At 42.6% G+C, this 18,371-nt stretch overlaps 1 protein-coding gene across 1 annotated transcript; it reads left to right on the plus strand.

The window, feature by feature from the left end:
- Positions 1–395: 395 nt before the first annotated feature.
- On the plus strand, positions 396–18,086 carry LOC101559944 (arylacetamide deacetylase-like 4). Its single transcript, XM_004647950.1, has 4 exons — positions 396–563; positions 7,946–8,165; positions 11,382–11,445; positions 17,318–18,086. Exons 1-4 carry the CDS (start codon positions 396–398, stop codon positions 18,084–18,086), a joined length of 1,221 nt encoding a protein of 406 aa, XP_004648007.1.
- Positions 18,087–18,371: the final 285 nt, after the last annotated feature.

Raw genomic sequence — 18,371 nt, forward strand, 5'->3', positions numbered from 1 at the left:
GTGAGCTAGAAACTGTTGTGATTTGGGAGAGTGCATCTCTTATTTTGGGGGACTTCATCTCTTATTTTCCAGTCAGAAAGTCAGAATGTGGAGGCCTCTGTGATTGAGGAGAAACCTCTTTACAGATACTCTAGCATTTGATCGCCATGAGCCTGATCTCTACTGATCTTTGGGTTGACCATGTCCCAAATTTCACCTGGTGTGGAGGATGCACTTTCCTGGTCCTTGCATTGTTTGGTAGATGGATACCTAGCTCCAATTGGCGAGCTTATACTTCAGGTTACATCAGGCCTATGTGTCAGACACTGTCAAGAAAGAGTAGGCAGATGTACAGCCCATATAACCAGGCAGGTGTTCTTCAGGCAAATTCCAGGGCAACATCTTGCACTTGGACCATGGCTGTACTGTGGCTGGTGCTGCCCCTGAGCCTGCTCATTTTTTTCCTGGGAGTCTTTGTGTGGGCCGTCTTGAAGCATTTCCTCACCACAGATGTCCCCTCTACTTTGAAACATCCCATAAAGTTAAGAATTCTGCATTGTGCATTTCTATATGTGACCACTTTGGTGAGTTTATGCTCAGGCCCCATCATGAGTTGGGGTGCTCTCTCTCTATTTTGCCTTCCCATTTCCTCTTTCATTTGTCCTTGTTCTCTTGAGAGTCCCTCAAATCAGAGCTTGCTCCATTCTTTAATTTGCCATTCCTTATCTTCTTGTTTCTGCTTTCCTTCTTTATCTCCTCTCCCTGTTTCTGTCCTTACCCCTCTATACCTATTTTCATCCCTTTTTTATCCTGTGACACAGGGCCAGTAGTATTTATGTCTTCGGGTGGGTAAAATCATGACCTGTGGGTTGGCTAAGCTCAAGTGTGAGGCTCATGTGCTTATGAGGGGGTTAGTAGAATGTGCTGTGGGGACAGTTCGGTGGAGTAATATATCTGCTTCTTCACTGTCTCCTGTAGCATGTTTGCTTCTTTGCTTCCAGTTCAGTTTGAATGGAAGAGTTTTTATTGCTATTGCCCTTCCTCTGTACTGTTTGTTTCAAAGCCAGCTGATCATGGACTTAACTCTCTGAAATATTGTGAGGCAAATAAAGATCTCATTCTTCAAGTGGTGACAATAAGGTATTTTGGGCTATTGGAGGGAAAGTGACTAACAGAGACAACTGGTTCCATAAAATGGGAGGCATTTCTGTCCCTGTACCTGGCCATTGGGTCCAGAAGCTTTAGTTTGTGGGGAGACTTTGGAAAGGTTTGGAGATGCAGGCTGCAGAAGCCCTGGGATGTTTGTTGTAAGTAGTGCTTGGTGACTCAGAGCTTAGAAGATCAGAATGCTCATAGGAGTGATGAGTGGAGAACAGCTTTAATCCATAAATAACAGTATACCATTATAATCTAATGAACAATAAACATGAGAATGATAATTATGTACAAATCTAATTCTTAAAAATTTGAAGTACAATTCTCTGCAAACTTAGATTCACCAAAGCCATTAAAGAAATGCTCATGTAAAACTTAAAGGCATAATACTAAAATGTTTTACAAAGAACCAGAAATATACACCGTGAGGGTGAAGAATAAACATAAAATTTTCTGTGGCCCATATTATATGGTGCACAGTTTTGGTATCAGATAACCTGATTCTGAGCTCTGAATGTCTGTTACCATTTTGAAACCTTAGGTTTTCGAGGCTGTTTCCTTCTCTGAAAAGTGAGGAGAGACAGGGAGGCACTTTATAGGAGTGATGATGTTGGTATTAGATAAGAAAAGCATCAAAATCATGCAGCACTACGTTAGATACTCAGAAAGGAGTTCGACAGAGTACATCAATAGTAATGTGTTGATCAAATCCCTGAAGATCAACATTACAGCATTTCCTGAAATTATTGTAGACTTAAAAGTGTCCATGAATTGTTTTGATCCCACTATAAAACATAGGCAGCTAGAAACACAGATCAGTGGTGGAGTTCTTGATTAGGTGCAGTGAAGTTCTGAGTTTGGTCCCCATTAGGGAAGAGAGACAGAGACAGAGATGGAGACGGAGACGGAGACGGAGACGGAGACGGAGACGGAGACGGAGACGGAGACGGAGAGGGAGAGGGAGAGGGAGAGGGAGGAGGAGAGGTAGAGGGAGGAGCAGAGGGAGCAAGAACAAATTACTACTTTTATCTTAAAGAGCTGATTATGCTAGAATATTTTATAAAGGACTTTCAGTACATACCTAAAGTTCTGGACCTTAAACATTTCTAATACATATTTATAAAAACAATAATATTTGTAACAATAACTGATATTCTTTATATCTGTCTTACATGCATAAGTGATTGTATTTTACTACATGTCTTCCAATAATAATAATAATAATAATAATCTTCCACACTATCTATGTCATAAATTACTCTAGTTGTGCAAAATATTCTAAGAGTAAGTAATGAAAAAAGCAAACTGGACCAAACCAATGCAAAATAATGTACCTTCAAGGCATATCTGTGACCATATAATATTTTAGGTTTAAGTTCAACATCACGCTGCATTGTTCCAGATTCCTTGAACAAACATTGTTTGTTCTAGAAGTTGGAGAACTACCTAGGAATGAGATGAGATATTTATTGACAAGAAGCATTTGTTTTGATGTAGCAGACACCTGGGTGAGGATATACCCATGCAATAAAGCCTTGAGAGATTGCTAAAGAAATTTAAGGAGGGTAGCAAGAGTCTCTAAGGAGGAAGAAGCCACCATTAGGGGAAAGAGAATGCTTTGCACAAGAACATGACCTCTGAGCTTGGACATAAAGTAAGTTGGGAGCGATCCATGGCGTGTGTGTTGCGGGGGATGGCAGGTAAGAAAGGCTCCTAGGAAATAGTGGGAGGTGTAGCTGAGCCAAGAGGGCACTGAAAAATTGCAGTTAAAGAGGCCTAGATTCCACCTCTGCCAACAGAGGTGCCTTGGTGTCAGGGTGCTCTGAACTGAGCTGGAGAAGGCCCAGTTGGCTTAGCTTGAGGCCTAGAATTTTCAGATGTGAGTTAGGTGGTTTGTTGAAGCAGCCACTTAAAGAACTGAGCTAAGGGGTAGGCCCCCTGTTAGGTGGTTTGAAAGAAAACTTATCCTTTTGGGTCAACTTAATTCTTCCAAATTAAGTAGGGAAACAATTGGGGGGCTAGTGGGTAGTTGCATGAACTGTCTGTACCATCTAGGGCACAAGGCAGGTGAGGACTGCAACTTCTTTATCATAGGGCTTATGTCATTCATCTGGTCCCTAATCCCTCCTTCCTGAGGAGTCAGGTAGACACTGAGCAACCAGTGTGGTGGCAGTTGGCTTAAGTTCTACCATGACTGGGGCCTGATCTATGGCCAGACTGAGCAGAGAATCAGGGCCAAAGTCCAAATAAGTCTCTGTTGCCCTCAAGGGCCTTTCAAACTGTCCTGGCCTGTACACTCCATTCCTACTCCAGAGGGACAGTCAGAGCCAAGGTCAGCCACAGTGCTGGCAGTTCTAGATCATCTCTCTGTCCCTGAAGTCCATTTTTGCCCTTACTTTGGCTAATCAATCCCTCTCTAAGAAGAGAAATGGGCAATCTGGCATATATAGGAACTGATGCATCATTTCATGGCCTACTATCTTACAGATCTGTGGCTGGCAAAAAGCTTGAGCTTTAGACTGCCCCATGGCTCCCTTGATAGCAACAGTTTGTTGGCCTAGAGGCTGGATACAAGATGTCTCAATGGAATAGTGCACTGTGGGGTCTAGCAGGAATTTTATTGGCTGGTCCCCACATTTGTGTAGACCATAGGCCCTGGGGGGAGATCAGGAACCTGGATTCTCTCAGGCCTCAAAGGGAGAGCTTCTCCCTCCTACTTGATAGCAGAGCTGGCTGCCTCATGTTCTCAGCTTGCTCAGCCATTCTCTTTAACTTTGGACATTCCTGCTTGTGATGGTCCTCGGTACACTGGTCTTTCTTCAGGGATGGACACACCTTGCAAGTGCGTTTCTTTTCTCATTTGGTTTCCTTTATGTGTCTGGAATCTCTACTGTTCTGCCTACTGGGACTACAGCAGTGAGGTCAGCCTTCATCTTCGTTTGTCATTTAGATTCTCCGTGTTCCTGTACATCTCAGTTAACAGACACCTTGTTGGCGACTTTCAGGCGCTGGGCCATATTCATACCTGTGAAGCCTTCTAGCTTTTGAATAGCCATAGCATTCTGGCTCACAAAAGCTGTGGTGATCATCGTCTGGTTCTTGGGGGTTCTCTACATCAGAGTGGTAGGTATGGTGTGCTTCACAGAGGCCACCAAGAAATACACTCAGATTCTTCTCTGGTCTCTGGAGGGTCTCTTCTACCTTGGCAATATCGGTCAGCTTCTGGCCTCCATGTTGCAGGCCATGTAATGGCAGTGTGGTAGTCCTTCAGCTGTTTCAGTTTGTTCAGAAATGTTGGAATTCCAGCTGGATCCTCTTCAGGAAGCTGTTACCTAGCATAGATGCTTGGATCAAGGGTGCTTTGGGGGATGTTTTCTTCTAGTCACTTAGTAGCAGCAGGCTGAACACAGTGGCATTCCTTGGTGCTGAAGAGAGTAGTCAGAAACCAAGTAGGGTTATGAGTCTGAACGATGGCCTGCAGCCAGTCAGTGAGTGTTGTGGCCTCTCAGTGTGTGAGGGTGACATTTCCAATTCAATAAATCAATGGTGGTACAAGGCTGATAAATGAAAGAAGGTTGCTCCAGGCCCTGGAATGTTCTGCACCCTTTCCGGAGAGGAAGCTGAGTCTTGAATCAAGAATACACCTCTGCTGTGCCCAGAGAGTTGGGAGAACCAGGTGATGGGAGCTTGGAGGTGTGCAGGAGAATGGAAGCAGAAGACAGCCTACAGGAGTGTGGCAAGGGCTGGGAGAGCATTTCCTGGTTGGGGGGCTCCTGGTGTGTTTGTGAGTCAACCACAGGGCTGGGTGCCAGGGGTGTTGAAGGTCTCTAACTCAGGCCTCATTCCTTGAATATAAGAGGATGGCTGCTCTAAAAGGAGGTCTTCTGAGTCACTGGAAAAAATAAATGGTGGGCATTTATTTAAGTTGGTGACTGTGGCAGCCAGAACTCTGGAAAGGGGCTCCCTCAACCAAGGATTTGGGGGAGAAATAACTAGCTGTAACAATGAATCCACATACATGGGGAAACTGATGTCGGTGTCTGAGGTCTCCTGCCAAACTCTCTGGACCAGAACCTTTTCCAGTGAACACTGCACTGCCCATCCAACCTGAAACGTTTGCCATTCTACTTTAAAGGACCTAGAGTTTCCCAGGAGAGTGTCTCTGTCCAGAGGCTCCATTGCATTTCTTCTTAAATTTTTCATTCCTAACCCCTAACAGAGTGGACTTACCCTGACTCCCAGTGTCGCTTACTTTTCTCTCATTGCTGGCATGAAATACTCAACATTCCAAATTAAGGAAGGGAAGGTTTATTTAGCTCACAGTTTGTGGAGGTTTTAGTCCATACTTGGCTGGCTCCAAGGCAGAGTGGCACATAGCAAAGGGCAGCAGTCCATGGTGGTGGAAAACAGGAAAACAACAAGAGCAAAGAGGTAGGTGCAAAGTCAACAACAGTAGCAGCAGCAAAGGCAGCCTCTCTCCCTTCCTCATATTGCTTCAGACTATCTGTGCCAGGGCAGCTGTAGCTCTTACACCCATAATCCCAGTAGCACTCACACCCATAATTGCAGCATTGGATTATGAATTAATCTCAAGCTCTAGAAATCTGCCCCATGACTACATGAGGCTTTGCGGGGACAACTAGACACAAACCATAACACTCTCTTCCATGTATCTTGTTACCCCCAGAGAAAGATAACAGGAGACATTAATTGGTTTGTCTGTGAACTGACTGGTTTTTTTGCAGAGAGTTGTAGGCCTGTCAGCACCGTTGGGCCAGTGGCCCTGGCTTTGACTGCAGTGCTGCCCTAAGTTGTACAAGGAAGGCATGGACCCACATGGGTCAGAACTCTACACCTCACTGTGGCCTTGCGCCCACCAACTGATATTCAGGGTGTGATGCCCCCTCAATCCCACACTCACCTATGTCCTGTAAGACTCACACCCACCAGTGGCAGCCTGGAGTGTTCCAGTGTCATCGCATTCCGGCAGCAGCTAGTTGAGGGACACAAGAGGAGGATCAGCCTCCTCTGGAGGTCATTGCATGGGTCGCCTTCTAAATGGAGACCCTCCTTCAGATCCCTCTATGAATTGGGGCTCCTATCCTTACTGTGATTCAGATGTCCGCCAAATGCCTTTTGGTCTTCTCCAACTTTCAGCTGAGGTTCTTTGCCTGCTGAGTGGGGTGGCCTCCCCTGGATCACTCCCAGCCTATCTAGCTACTTGGCTCTGTCCATGGGGAAGGAAATCCCCCACAGTTGGTTGTGTCCCTGTCAGGGAACCAAATGCAGCAGGAGACTGAACGGAATCTCTGACAGAACTGGCAAGACTCAGAGTAATAAGCCAAAGAACAGTTTATTACCAGTGATGAGTGTCTACCTGAGAGCTGAGAACAAGGCTCTGTTTGCACTTTTATATTGTTTCTATACTATGGGGCAATTTTCCACTGGAAACAGCACAAAGCAAAGTTACAAAAGCAAAGTCCTTGATGAAAGGACAATGAACAGTGACCCAGGGAGGCAGGGACTTCAGACAGGCCTTTGCAAATCTGTTATGCTCCACTGACATTACCTTACATCTGAACATGATCATGACTGGGGTCAAAGCCACCAGTCTTCTCAGGGAGCTCAGGGAGGCCAATTTCCCCAGGCCACTTACCCGTACAGTTAACCCACAGTGGTTCAGTTTCACTGGGAGGGGGGGTCTTCTCTCTCATCACCTCTTAATATTGTTACAATGGTTTTGAAATTTCAACATGAACTTCAGAAAGGACAGACACTCAAAGCATTGCAACATAATTTTTTTTTTTTTAGATTTTATTTTATTTTTTTTTTGGGGGGGGGATTCTTTTTTTCTCCATAATTTTATTGAGAAACAAATAGCAATGAGACAGTTTCAAACCAAATTGGCAGGACAGTTTCAATAATTAACACATTGCATACATTCTTCCTAGTGGTTAATTGCTATACAAGATGTGGACATGATATCCTATTTACAAAAACCATTAGAACACATCCCTCTATTCATTAAAAGAATATAACCATATATCTATCCTAACCACTTCAAATACACAGATACAAAATGGGTATTCATCTGTATCCCTTTTTTTGTCAAGTTCTATTATGTGTGTAAACTCAGCAAAATATTCTAAAAGAGTCCAGCAGCCCATAATAGTATTGGGTCTTCTGCTTCACTGGCAATGTCAGAAATTGTTGACCTGAGTCCACTACAGCTCAACATAACACCATGGCTTTATTTCTTATATTTCATTTTTATGCTTTTCTTCTGGAATGTTAAGACCAAGGTAAAGCAGGACCTATACAACAAGAGTTGTAGCTTTTGGGTCTGATAAAGTCAGTGAAATCCCCTCAGGATTTATCCTGAGATCCTGTACCTCAGATTGTAGAACCTTTGTCAGTGTCAGCCATGTGGATGAGTCACAGCCATTGCTTGGCCAACATGCTCTCTGTGAAAGCCTGAGAGAATGTTTTCTCTTCATGTGACTCTCCTTAGGCACACTCTACATTATCTATCACTTTCCTCTTTGTCCCCATAATCTCCTTGATCAGAAAATTTGGGACACTACTGAGTTACATGATGTGCAGCATCATTTTTTAATCGACATCACTTTCCAATCATTTTGGAGGAAGACCTGCAAACCAAGTTCCCTGCCTCCACATAAGGCGGAGCTCACTGAGATGCAATGGGGAGACCACACATGCAGCAGACAGAAAAGAAACATGAGAAGCCTTATCTGCCCTTCTGATCCCAACCTCAACTCGTAACTCATCTTCTTCCTCTTGTCTCCAACAGGGGGACATACTAGAGAAGCTGGGAATTTGTTCAATGCCCCGCTTTGTCCGCTTTCTACACGACAGATTGATCATAATCAAGAAGGACCCTAAAATACTGGTGACCAACCTATACTTTGGGACAATCCCTGTGAGGCTGTTCCAACCCAGTGCAGCATCCTGTAGCCCCCGGCGAGGTGTCATCTTCTACCATGGAGGGGGCGTGATGTTCGGCAGCCTGGGTAAGGAGTTTGGTGTCGGAAGCTGCCTGGAGTGTGGCAGCAAAAGGGCCCAGAGGCACCAGAGCTTTCCTCAAGATCCCAGGAATAGCCCATAGAGTGAGTCAGAGGAACCAGCAGTGGGGGTTTCTTCAGGGGAGCACAGAAGCATGGCCTAGAGTTTACTTTTGGCTCAACTATGAGTGGCCACTTCCACAGGTAGTGGCTCCTATTTTTGACAGTCTGTGTTCTGGTAGGAACAGCAATGTCCCAGGAGGGTGCCTGCCCTGAGAGTGACTCCTCACTCAATTACATTTACAGTAAACATCTGTCTGTCCTGTTTCACAGGGACCCCTACCCATGCACTGCCCTCCACCCTGTAGGGCCATTGTGTACCCAATCCATCTTCTCTTGCCCTCACTCTTCATCCCAGGATCCCACAAATGTCCCCTGCTTCACCTCTCAACCTGAGATCTAGAGCGATCTTTCAAAACAAGCTGGAGCTTGTCCTGCTGTGCTCCAGCCTCACCTGCAGCCCTCTGTGGGTCCCAAACCCATCCCTTCACACCTGGTGCCCCTGTTGTGCCCTCCCTGTGCCTCAGCCTCTGTGTAGTTCTGGGCTGCAGATGCATCAGGCTCTTCCACCCTGTCCCTTAAGCGTTCAGTGCCAACAGGCTCTAGATTCCCCACTCTGACTTTGGCTGATGACCCCTTTTCTCCAGTCTGACCAGATGACCCGGCCAAAGGGGCCATGCTCACATCAGAGCTCAGGAATTTCTCTGCTCTGCCCTGGACCCTGTTGCATCCCTGACCTCATTCTTGTCAAATGTCTCTGTATCACTTGTCACAGTCTGAGCTGAGCTTGGTCTGCCTGTGTTTCTTGTTTACTATCTACTCAGAATTAAAACTTCAGCTATGCATGGAAAAGCCCTGTTTTCTTCGATGCTGGGTCCCAAGTCCCTGGCTTTCCGTATGTACTGTTTGAATGAATAACTAGATGTATGTGTGAGCTAATGACTGCCTGAAGGCACCAGTTTGCTGTGAACAAGTGGATGGATGCATGCATTCTTGCATGGGGAGATATAGACCATAAGCAAAGGCCACCTTCTTCCCTCATGCAAGCTGCTTTAAATGAAGGCCTGCTTCTTGTAGCTGGATGGTGACAATACCTGCCCTCACCCGCTCTTGCTCTTTAGGCAAATGGTGTCCTTATTCACAATTCAATTGCATTTCTTGTTTATGGAATCCATTCCTGGGGATATTTTTTCTTCTCTAAAAGCCTCTAAGTGCTCCATTTTCCAGGTACCTGCTTGACTGAGGGATAATGTCATGTCCAAAGGTAAGATCAGGATACATCAGCAAATATTTATGGAACACCCACCGAGTGTTAGACCATTTGCTCACACAGCTGAGACAGGAAAACAGGAAGGACCCAGTCCTTGCCCTACGTACTTGTCAGCCAGTGAAGGAGCGGGACAGTGTGGCGCCTTCAGCTAGGTCAGTAATTCCGCATGTCGATAACGCAAGCTGTTGGAGTAGCAATGCAAAGTCTTTACAATTTAGAATCTCAGATCACACCAAGCATCTCTGAGCATGGAACATTTGAGTCCAGGCTCAGCAAATGAGGACGAGCCAGAGCTACAGAGAGGGAGTGAGGGGCTGCTGTCCTAAGCCAAGGAAGGGACTTGGGAGAGTTGTATGGGGTGGATGCCTCAAGCTCCCAAGCAGGGAACACTGAAAAGCCTAGTGAAGAAGACAAATAGGGGGCCTGGCCCTAGCTCAGGCCTTTAAGTGGCTGTTTCCACAAAGCTGTCAGCCTCAGGTTGCTGGAGTTTGAACCTCACAACTCTCCTGCTGGCCAAAAGTGCCCTGAAGGCACTCGAGGAACAAACAAACAAACAAACAAACAAACCAACAAACAAACAAACAAAAAAGACAAATAATACCGCATTTCAATGCAATATTTAAAAAGCAATAATAACATCAATCTACAATGAACAAACTATCACAATTCATATACCAGCAGATGTCATCAAGCAGAGCAAGTTTCTTTTTTAATTTAATTTTTTGTATTAGGTACAAGGTCTCATTATGTAGTTTGGACTCATAGTGATCCTTCTGTTTCAGCCACCCCAGCACTGGGATTACAGGTGTGCACCACCACACCCGGTCTTAGCAGTGCCCCTGGGTTGGAGCCAACAAAGCATGCAGTACTGGCATTGAACCTGGATCCTTGAGCTTGCCGATGCAGGTGCTTAGACCACTGAGCTATCTCCAAGGCCCCAGAGCAAGTGTTTTAAGTGGAAAGAAGCAGCTGTTGAAAGCTCCACTTGCTTGCTTATCATGTGTTTCAGCATGTTTCATGTCCAGTGAGTGAATGCTACAATATGACATCATGATGCCTATCTGGATGGCTGAGGTGTCCCAGAGACCTCAACTTTTCACCCACAGTGGTTGCCTTACTTGCCTCACTCTGACCCAGCCCAGCTCTGACTAAGTAGGAGGTGGCAAGGGCAGTGCTGGGAAGAAGCAGCAGCTTGGGGTCTGGGAGAAGAAGGAAGTCTATTGGTTTTTTGAAGGTAGAAGTTAATGCTTAAAATTTTTACTTTGGCCAGTTTTACATGATTATCTTTATAATCTAAACAATTATATTGAAGACAGTAATGTACAATTTAACAACCACTGTTGAATACCTATCATTGTGTTTATTTAAAATAAATTATGCACTACTTCTAATGTCTTAACTATTACTTTTCTATTCTCTTTAAAATAAATTAAATAAAAATAAATATAAATAAAGAGAAGCACAAAAGATAAATAAATACGAAATAGGATTTGTATCTCCAGCCGGCATGCCCGACTTGCTTAGTCCTGCCATTATGCTTGTCACATCCCCAAGCCTTCCTTGTTCCCAGCTCCCTCAGTCAAGAACTATACCCCAAGGTCTACTGCATCCTGGGCATTTATGAGATTGGGGTCTCACATCTGGCTTTTCCTAGGCAGAGTCTGCCAGAGTCACTACAGAGTAGGAACAGATAGGACATCACCCTGTGCCCATATGGTGATTGGTCTCCCTAGGGCTGGGTGGGGAGATGCTGGGCCTTACACGTGAGCTGCACTGGCCCTATTTTGTCTTGTAGATTCTTTTTGTTTCAGTATTGGGGATTGAACTCAGGATGATGCACTTGCCAGGCAGGCACTCATGTTGCTGAGTTATATCCCTGGCCCATTGTCTTGCAGATTCTTACCACAGCCTGTGCAGTTACCTGGCCCGGGAGACAGACTCTGTGGTCTTGTGTGTGGGGTGAGTTTCTGAGACATTCCTCAGCTTTTCCATGAGGGGAAGAAGGTGCTGGGGTGGGGGTCCCTGGTTGATTGTAGAACAAAAAGCAAGGCTCTGACCTGGGAGGCACTCACGCTTGTGTGCCCAAAACATGGGAGTAGCTCCATTTAGAGCAGCATAAAGCTGGAAGAATGCTCATGGGGGTGTGTGTGTGTGAGCAGATGAGCTCGTGACAGTAAATGTGACTTCAGGGTCCCAAGCTGCTTTGGACTGTCATGGGACAATAAGGGATCCGAAAGGGCACAGCACTGCATGTGAGAATGTTACTGGTGAAGTATTTAGGGAAAATGTTTTAAGATTTTTAAGAGCTTGATATTCTTTAAAAGTTAATTTTAAAATGTTAATGATTTTTATTAGTTGATGCTTTCAATACATAACAGTAATGTTCATTTTTGGGAACTTGCGAATGCACTTTACAGGTGTCCTTCACTTTTCAATCCCTTTCTCCCTTACTGTTATCTCTCTCCCATTAGTCCCCTTTCCCATCCCCCAGAAGTCTGCCTTGTCTTCCCTGTGAGTTTGCTATTTCTTCATTTGTTCATTTATTTATTATTCATTGGGGTATTTAACTTTCCACATCTGACTTATTTCACTTAGCATTACATGTCTAGTTCCTTCTATTTTCCTTTTTTTTTTTGGTGGAACCTGAGATTGAACTTAAGCCCTTGGGCTTGCCAGGCAAGTGCTTATTCTACTGAGCTATCTCCCGGGCCCCTCCTGTTTTCTTACAAATGACTGATTTCATTGCATTTTTAAGGCCAAATTTTTATCTATCTATCTATCTATCTATCTATCTATCTATCTATCTGTCTGTCTGTCTGTCTGTCTGTCTGTCTGTCTGTCTATCTAATCTATCATCTGTCTACTATCTATCTCTATCTATATCTATCTATCTATCTATCTATCTATCTATCTATCTATCTATATCTATCTATCATCTCCTGTCTAGTCACCTTTTCTTTATCCATTCTTCTGTTTATGAGCTTCTAGGCTGTTTATAGGGATTGGCTATTGTGACTTTATTACTGTAAACATGGACGTGCATTCCTACAGTTTGATGTCACTTCTTTAAACTTTCCATGGCATCTTTATTGAAAATGAATATACAGTATATCAATTATGGATATATTTTTGGAGTCAAAGTTCTTCTCTGTTGATCTTCATGTCTGTCCTTATGTCGTTCCCATTCTCTTTAATAAGCATCTTATTCTATTTTCAAACTTCATTTTTTATTTCAGTACATTCGCCAAACACATATTGATCACATTCATCGTAGGGAATGTGTACTGTACCTAATGTATCTTAATTCATTTTTCTCCCCACTCCCTTTTCTAACCTTCAACACCTCCCCTCCCCATTTACAAAATTTTTATTTCCATTTTCCTTCCATTATCTTTTTTCTTTTCCCTTCTTCCCTTTCTCCTTCTTCCTTTCTTATTCCCCTGCTCATTTGAACATCTTCCCACACTTCTCAATACACACCATCCATTTTGGTTCTAATTATGCTTTTTGCTTCCCACACAAGAGAAACAATGTGAAATTTAAACATGTGTCCATTATATTTCACTTAAAAGTAGGGTCCCAAGGCGCATCCATTCACCTCTAAAAGTGTCGCAAGTTTATCCTTGTTTAGAGGAGAATGGTACTCCGTTGTAATATTTATTTCATGATTATCATGATCACCTTTCTGTTGAGTGTTCTGCAGGTGCTGGTTGCATTGTTAAAATAATTCCCTTTCCACTGGCTCAGCTAGCTCACTAGCTACCTACCTGCCAACTGCCAGCATGGCAGAAAGCAATATGCAGTATATTTTAAGATAGACCTTTTGATCTTGAGGAGTGGTGAAGAGACTCTTATGGGAGTGCTTATTCATGTGATGCAGGTTTTGTTTCAAGAAATGACAAGACACTAGAAGAGGCAACTAAGAAAAATTTAAAAATCACCCTGATAACAGTGTAGTTTGCCTCTTCAGTGGACAGCATTCACTTTGGCTGCCTAAGGTTGGGGTAGACTGCACAGCTGTGTGATTTGCATAAGTAACTTAGAATCTGTCTGCTCAGATGAGATTTAGCAGAGAAACATCTTTCCAAAAGCCAGAGTCCCGGCAAACAATGAGATATTTACACATGCGATTCTAATTTATTTCACTTAAGAATATGGTCTCATTGTGCACCTATTACCCCAGAAATTTCTCATGCTTATCCTTCTTATTTTTAAAAACATTTTGTTCATTTTAGTGAGAAAAAAGATAAAACAGCAATGAAACAGTTTCAAAACAGGTTAGTAGGATGATTACAATAAATGATACATTGCATATTGTTGTCTTCATAGTAGTTATTCAGAGGACAAGATGCAGAAATGATATCTTCTCTAGACAATATTAGTACAAACTTTTATTCTCAATGAACTAAGAGAAAGCAGCTGTCTATCTAAGTCCCACTGTCTTTCTTTATGGCTGGATACTACTACATTGTAGAAAACCACCACATATTTTATTTTAAAAAAAGAATAAAAAATAGAAAAAAACACAGTAGAAATGATGCAGAATTTCACTAAAAAATAATAGGAGTTAAATAATGGTTGTTAGATTGTGTATTAGTTGTCTTCAAATTAGTCGTTCAGATTATCGGATGTAAGCATGCAAAACTGATCAAAAATTATAAAAAAATTTAAAAGGAGTGAAGAAAAAAATGAAGCCTTAACTTCCCCTTTCAATAGGCCCGCAGAAGTCAGCAGTACAATTACCCAAACTATCCTGTATATATGCATATATATCTCATTTTCCTTTCCTTCTTTTTTCTCCTATATTTATAGCAGTGAGATTTGTCATAGCTAAATCTTGGAAATAACCCAAATTCCCATCAACTGAGTAATGGATAAAAAATATGTGGTATTTTTATACAATAGAGTATCACTTCGCTGTAAAAAAGATACACTAGAGGCTTTTATAGGTAAATGGCTGCAACTAGAGATCATACTTTTAAGTGAAATAAATCAGACCTGCGTGTGTAAACATCATATTGTCTTCCTAGTGTAAGAACTTTAAAGAGTAAATAAAATATGAAAGGTGCAATAAATACTGTGAAAGGGAAAGAAAGCATTCACCATGTATTTTTTTAAATCCATTCTTCAGTTGGTGGACATTTGGGTTGTTTCCAAGATGAAGCTGTTACAAATTGTACCACTATAAAGATGGGTGTGCATGTACTTCTGTGGTATTATGATTTTAATTCTTTTGGGAAGATACCCAGAATGAGAAGTGCTGGGTTGAGTGAGACCCCTAATGTTAGTTTTTAAAGGAACTACTGCACTGATTTCCACAATGTTTGCACTAGTCTGAATTCCCACCAACAGTGGAGAAGGGTTTCTTTATCCCCACAGCCCCTCCTGCATTTGTTATTGGTTGACTTCTTTTTTTTTTTAATTTATTGGTGTGTGTGTGTGTGTGTGTGTGTGTGTGTGTGTGTGTTGCCAGCTCAGCCCACCAGGGGGCGGGGCTGGCTGGCATGTGGTGCTGGGGGATTGAACCGCGGTCCCTGTGCTTTGCTAAGACTTGTTCTAAGTAGGTGCTTTAGACCACTGAGCCATCTCACCAGCCCCTGGTTGACTTCTTAATGTTAGCTACTCTTTCTAGGTTGAGATGGAATATCAGTGTTGCTTTAATTAGCATCTCTGGAATGACCAATGATGTTGAAAATTTTTTTTTCACATATTTATTTGCTGTGTGTATTTCTTCATGTGAAAAGTCTGTATTCATTTGAGATGTCCATTTTTGGCTTGGATCTTTAAATTTGGGAAGTCTTATTGTTTTCAATTCTTTATTATAATTCTTTTGTTTGAGAGACAATTAACTAGTTTTTTCCCCACAATGTGAGTTGTCTTTTTACTCTGTTGATGATTTCTTTTGTTGTGTAGAAACTGCAGGAGTAAATGAGGAACAAAATGTACAATAGACATTGCAAAATAAGAAGAAACTATTCAAAAAGAAGGAGGAACTAAGGAAGGAGCAGGTGGAAAGAAAACAAAAAATAAAAAGATATTAAAAGGATAAAATAGGAACAAATCTCTGTGAATAGGGAAGGGAGTAGAGTTGAAGAGAAGAGACAGGATTGGGGGAAAAAAAGAGGAATCAAAATATATCATATACAGGTACAAATTTCCTGTAACAAATTTCATCATTATGTATGTCTAAAATGCACCAATATTCTTAAAAACAAGTTATTGTCCAACTCTCACTGGCTGTCATTTTATCTGATATCTCACCATTTGAGTCGATTCTCCAAAAGGCCTTTGGAATAAAAAACCCACTTGAACAAGGAACACAGAATGATATGAATGGGCACCCACAATGATATTTTGTAGGAAAGTGCTCATTGTGTCATTGCTTCAGACGTTAGGAAAGACCTGACCTGAGGGACAGAGCAGTATCAGAGGAGCAGTGGGCATATTGCTTCAGCCAGAGGTAGGGAATAAGGCTGTCGGAGGGCAGTGGTGGTGCCTCGGAGGAGATGCCTGAGAAATGCTGAGATACTGAGGGTGCACAAGGTGTCTTTCTTCTCCAGATTGTACATCAAATATAAGTGTGAAAACATAGCCAAACTCTTTGAGAAAGTGAATTTCTTGAGTTTAACTTCAAATGTGTAGCATCTGTATTTTCATAGTCAGTGTGTGTGCTGTAATAGATTGTCATAAACAGTTGGTCTTACTGTGTTAGTCTGATTTGTATCACTATCAGAGATACCTAAAATCATCAATATCCAAAGAGAAATGGTTTGTTTTTGCCAAACATTGTAGATATTTCAGTCTCAAATTGGTTCAGCCCACATCTTTAGGCATATGGCAAAGAAGAACTAACCATTTCATGAGAGGGAGAGGGAGAGGGCGAGGGCGAGGAAGAGAGACAGAGACACAGAGACACAGAGACAGAGAGAGACAGAGACAGATGGAGAAAGAGACAGAGACAGATGGAGACAGAGAGAGACAGAGATAGAGAAAGACAGAGGGAGAGACCATAATTTCCTCTGAAGGTACACTGCCATTAGGTCACATTTCTTTTTTTTTTTTTTTCAAAGTTTTACTGATAAACAGCAATGAGACAGTTTCAAATCAAATCGGAAGTACAGTTTCAACAAATAATACACTGCATATATTCTTCTTAGTGGTTAATTGCTGTACAAGATGCGGACTTGTGATCCTATTTACAAACACCATTAGAACAAATCATTCTATTCATTAAGAGAATGCAACTATATATCTATCCCAACCACTTTGAATACACAGATACAAAATGGACATTCATCAGTGTACCCCATTTTTTCTAAGTTCCGTTATTGAATATTATAGGTGTGTAAACTCAGCAAAATATTCTAAAAGAGTCCAGTAGCCCATAATAGCATTGGGTCTTCTGTTTAACTGGCAATGTCAGAAATTATTGACCTGAGTCCCCCCACAGGTCACATTTCTTCAACTTCCACGTCCTCTCAATAGCATCTGCCTGAGGACCAGCATCTAACACATGGCCCTTCAGAGAACACTTATACAAACTACAGTATTCCTCCTGTTCCTATTCACCTTACAATTCAAATTGCATTGTATCCATTTCTAAGATTGCCCCACTTCTAGATGGCCCCAGCATTGTTCAAGACTCCTGACTCTAGGATGGTTGTTCATATTCAGATAGAAATTCATATCAGAGAGAAGTGGGGCTCACCCTCCTTATTTTGGGGTTATTATTCATGTGTAACTAGGTCAATCACTTAAGAGGGGAAGGTAGTGTACATTGTTTTAACACTGACAGCACATGCCTGTGCTTTTCTTTTTCTTTCCTTTCCAGGTACCGCAAGCTTCCTGACTACCATTACCCTATCAGTTATGAGGACTGCCTCAATGCCACAATCCACTTTCTGAAGGGCCCAGAAGCCTATGGGGTTGACCCCTTACGGGTGGTAATCTGTGGGGAAAGTGTTGGTGCTGCATTTGTGGCTATGGCTACCCAGAACTTGGTGGGCAGGACTGATCTTCCCAGGATTCGAGCTCAGATTCTTATTTGTTCACCTGTGCAGATAATCAATCTGCAGTTACCATCCTTTCAACAATACAAAAATGTCCCATTCCTCACTGAAGAAATGACGATGAATTTTGTCTGTAAATGCATGGCCATTGATGTCTCTTGGAAAGATGCCATACTGAATGGATCCTGTATTCCTCCAGATTTCTGGAGGAAGCACAGAAAATGGCTCAGTTCTGATAACATTCCAGACAGGCTCAAAAAGGAATATCAAGAACCTCAGGTTCTTGAGGCGTTCAATGAGTCTGCTTATCTGGAAAATAAACAGATATTTGATTTAACACCTATCCTTGCAGATGATGAGATAATCTCTCAGCTTCCCGAGGCCTTCCTGGTGAGCTGTGAGTATGACCTGCTCCGTGATCACAGCTTGCTTTACAAGAAGCGCTTAGAAGAGCATGGGGTCCCTGTGAGCTGGTACCACATAGAGGATGGTTTTCATGGATGTATCATTTTATTTGACAAGAAGCCTTTCCATTTTCCATGCTCCCAGAACATTATGAATGCCGTGGTCAGTTACATAAAGAGTCTATGAAAGGCTGGATGTGTAGCTCAGTGGAAAAGCACTGAACAGCACAGAAAATTCCTGTACTTGACCTTCAATACTGCAAAACTGTTAATTTCAGAAGGAAATCAATGTTTGGTAATAACATTGTGGCTCTGAGCAGTGTGCAACAAGGATAACTTGGCCATAAGATGAGGCCTTTGCGAGTTTTATTACAGAAGGACATGCTAAACCTATCATGGCCAAGACATGATGAGACAGAAGTTAACAAATGTCTGGCTCCATCTTCATGAAAACCCAAACTCTGATTCCTTT

The sequence above is a fragment of the Octodon degus genome, unplaced genomic scaffold (assembly GCF_000260255.1).
Source record: "Octodon degus isolate 3935 unplaced genomic scaffold, OctDeg1.0 scaffold00343, whole genome shotgun sequence".
Classification (NCBI taxonomy): Eukaryota; Metazoa; Chordata; class Mammalia; order Rodentia; family Octodontidae; genus Octodon; species Octodon degus.